At 74.2% G+C, this 3,352-nt stretch overlaps 1 protein-coding gene across 1 annotated transcript in view; it reads right to left on the reverse strand.

Moving 5' to 3' along the window:
- The window catches only part of MNEG_14158 (hypothetical protein), a gene marked incomplete at both ends in the record, with an annotated part of 4,829 nt that extends 1,567 nt beyond the window's left edge, over nt 1–3,262 (reverse strand). Inside the window, 5 exons of the mRNA XM_014037370.1 lie at nt 16–613; nt 880–1,510; nt 1,799–2,211; nt 2,555–2,676; nt 2,984–3,262. Of these exons, the coding sequence (XP_013892824.1) occupies nt 16–613; nt 880–1,510; nt 1,799–2,211; nt 2,555–2,676; nt 2,984–3,262 (2,043 nt within the window). The remainder of the gene's footprint in view (nt 1–15; nt 614–879; nt 1,511–1,798; nt 2,212–2,554; nt 2,677–2,983) is intronic.
- Between the last annotated feature and the right edge of the window lie 90 nt (nt 3,263–3,352).

Below are 3,352 nucleotides of genomic sequence, written 5' to 3' on the forward strand. Positions count from 1 at the left end.
CCCCGCCGGCGCCACCGGGAACGGCGCCCGCGCCGCCGCCGCCGCGCCCCCACCGCCGCCCGCGCCGCCGCCGCCCGTGCGCCGGTGGCGCGCGATCGCGATGCTGCGCTGGCGCAGCAGCTGCCCCAGGCGCCGCGCCTCGGCGCCGCTGCAGTAGTGGCGCAGCACGAAGGCCATGAGCTCTATGAGCCGCGCCATAGCCAGCGCCGCCGTGTCCCCGCATAAGAAGACCGCCGGCGCGTCGCGCGCGGTCGCCTCCAGCAGCCGCAGCAGCGCAATCGAGACGTCCACCAGCGCCGCGGCGCGGCGGTAGCGCTGCTGCAGCTGCGTCTGAGACAGGCGCTCAGGCGGCGGCTGGGGCGGGGCCGGGGCGCCGCCGGGCTGCTGCTGTTGCGGAGGCCCGGCCCCGGCCACCTCCGGCTGCTGCTGCTGCTGCTGCTGCTGCTGCTGCTGCTGCTGCCCGCCCTCCCGCACTCCCTGCTCCACCGCAGGCGGCAGCGCGGGCGCGCCGGCCGCCGCGGCGCCGGGCTGCGCGGGCAGCAGCTGCGCGGGCGGCGCGAGGCCGACTGCCCTGTGCAGCTCCACCACCAGGGACGCGCTCTCGGTCAGCACGCTGCGGCAGACGAGTGACGCACGCGCGCGAGAGGGGGAGAGTGAGAGACGGGGGACGGAAAGAGGTTGACGGGAGAGCGAGGGGAGGCGGTTGCGGGGAGTTGTGGATGCAGTATGGCGGCCCGATAGCGGGGTCGTGGTGTTGCCGCCCTCCGAAACCCATGCAGGGGCCATCAAGACGACCAGCACGAAGCGGCGGCCACAGCGGTGCAAGCGCGCGAGCAGGGCCCATTCATGGCACCCGCGACCGCCCCGACCCTTCTGCACCTGTTGAGCGAGTCGTATAGCTGCCCCAGGAACCGCGCCGCAGCCTCCAGGTTGTGTGACGCGTAGCGCCCAAAGGAACCCCGGAACAGGTCAGACCCTGAAGACGGCCGCCCCACCACGGGCGCGGCGCCCCAAGCGGCGGCCCCGCCGCCGCCCGCGGGGCCGCCGTCAAACCCGTCCATGCTGTCCCCCGGGCCGTCCCCGCGCCGCACGTGCGCCGCCACGGCCTCCACGACCGTCAGCGCCGCGCCGGCGCTGTCCGTGCGCAGCGGCGGCACCAGGCGCGCCCGCCAGTCGGCGGTGCCGTAAGGCGGCGCGCGCGCGGACGACGGCGTCTGCGGCGACGCGGCCCGCTGCTGCTGCTGCTGCTGCTGCTGCTGCTCCCGCTCGAGCTGCAGCTGCCGCTGGCGAAGCCGCCACTGCGCGGACGGCTCCACGAGCTCCCCCATGCCCGCGCCCCCCACCAGCCGCAGCAGCGCGAGCGCGACCTCCTGCCAGTGCTCCCCCGCAAAGCTGCCCATGAGCCGCGGCACGAGCGAGTTGATGGCCGCGGGGTGGCGCTCCATCGCGGCGATGCAGCCGGGGGACTCCAGCAGCGTGGACAGCGCGCGCATGATCAGCTCCCGCACGTCTGAGGGTGGGGCAAAGGAGGCGCGGCGCGTCGCAGGGCGTGACGCGCGCACGAGAGAGATGGCGCTGGTCACTGAAAGACGTCGCGCGTGCGGCGCCGGCTGGATCGCGCAAGCCCCCAGACCGGGTACTGCCGCCAGGCTGCACCGCGTGTACACCGCACAGCCCCCAGCGGATCAGTTAGAATCCCACGCCGGCACGCCCGCCGCGCCGCAGCAGCGGCATGCGACAGGGGGGCTGGACTAGCACCCCCCCCCCCAGGCAAGCCCTCGTGACCCGCGCCTCTCACCTGGGTGCACCACGCGCTCGTCGCAGAGGCACGCCACCACAAACCCCACAAACGCCTGCAGCTGCGGCTCCGTGAGCTTGCAGCTCGCCGCCGCAAACGGGCTGCCCGCCGCCTGCAGAGCAAGCAGCAGCTCCAGCGGCGCGGAGACGAAAGCGACCGGCACATATAACAGCACGCGCGCCATAGCCTGCTGCTCCTCCTCCGCCTCTGACGCCGCCCCGCCGCCGCCGCCGCTGCCGCTGCCGCCGGCCGCTGCCGCCGCGTCGGAGCTGCCGCCGCCGCCGCCGCCGCTGTTTGCGCCGCTGCCCATGTGGGCGAGGGATGCCAGCATGGCCATGACGTAGGCCGACATCGACAGCAGCGCGCCGGCCTTCCAGCCTGAGAACAGGACGACCTGGGTGATCGCCACGTAGCTGCGTTTTTGCGGGGACGAAGGGGTCGATGAGGGGGAGTTCGGTGGTGTGTGTGTGTGTGTGTGTGTGTGTGTGTGTGTGTGTGTGTGTGTGTTTGTAGGCGGGGGAAGGCACTAGACGAGGTGTGTCACCAGGCGCGACCAGGGAATCGGGAGCGCTGGGCCTGCGCGTCCGCGCCCAGGGGAACCTGTATTTGCAAGCCAGCCGGCGCTGGGGGCCGCACCGCGTGCAGCCCCCCCCCCCTGCCACCCGCCCCTGCGTCTCCTAGCAGATATTCTCTGGTTGGCAGCCGATCTCTGCTCGCAGCAGCGGCGGCGCAGGCGCGCCTGTCATCAGCACCCACCGCGTGCTGCTCTCGACCTCGCTGAGTACGGTGGTGCGCGCGGCCGCCATGGGGCCCGCGTTGCCGCCCTGCGCGCCCGCGCCGCCAGACATGCCCAACATGCGCTCCAGCTCGGTCAGCTCCTGCGGGGTGGTGTGGTGCGGGTCGAATGACGTCATCGGAGTCAACGTGGGGCAGGGTGGTCTGGCCGGCTTAGGGTGTCAGGGGACCACCTGGGGCAGACGACGTCAAGGGGCGCAGGGGCAGGGGCAGGGGCAGGGGCACAAGCCGCGGCGGTGCCGTGGCTTGTGGGGCGCCGGCTGGAAGCAGGGCGTGAGGGGACAAGTGCTCCTGCCCCACGGCTGCAGATGGATGATACAGGGCGGGCGGCCCACCATGTCTCGCACGCCCCACACACGCTGGCACAGGCGTCAGCATCCGCCCGCCCACCTGCATGCCCCCGATGTTGGCCTCCATCACGCCCGCCATCGCCGTTCCGCTCTGCACGCTGCCGCTGACGCGCCAGGTGTACAGCACCACCGCCGCCGCCAGCAGCTCGGGCAGCCACTCGTCCGCCAGCACAGGCGCCCCGCCGCCGCCGCCGCCGCTGCCGTCCTCCGCAGCAGCGCCGCGCCGCGGGGGGCCGGCCCAGGGGGACACGTCGACGCGGCCGCCGTGGCGGGAGAGGGCGGCGCCGCAAATGCGCGCCTCGCGGTGCAGGTGACTCATCAGGCCGCCGACCCGAACAAGATCCGACAGCACCTCGCCCACGCCGTCGCCGGCGGCCGCGCCGCCGCGGGCCGCGGCGCCCCGCGCGCC

The sequence above is a fragment of the Monoraphidium neglectum genome, assembly GCF_000611645.1.
Source record: "Monoraphidium neglectum strain SAG 48.87 unplaced genomic scaffold scaffold04295, whole genome shotgun sequence".
Classification (NCBI taxonomy): Eukaryota; Viridiplantae; Chlorophyta; class Chlorophyceae; order Sphaeropleales; family Selenastraceae; genus Monoraphidium; species Monoraphidium neglectum.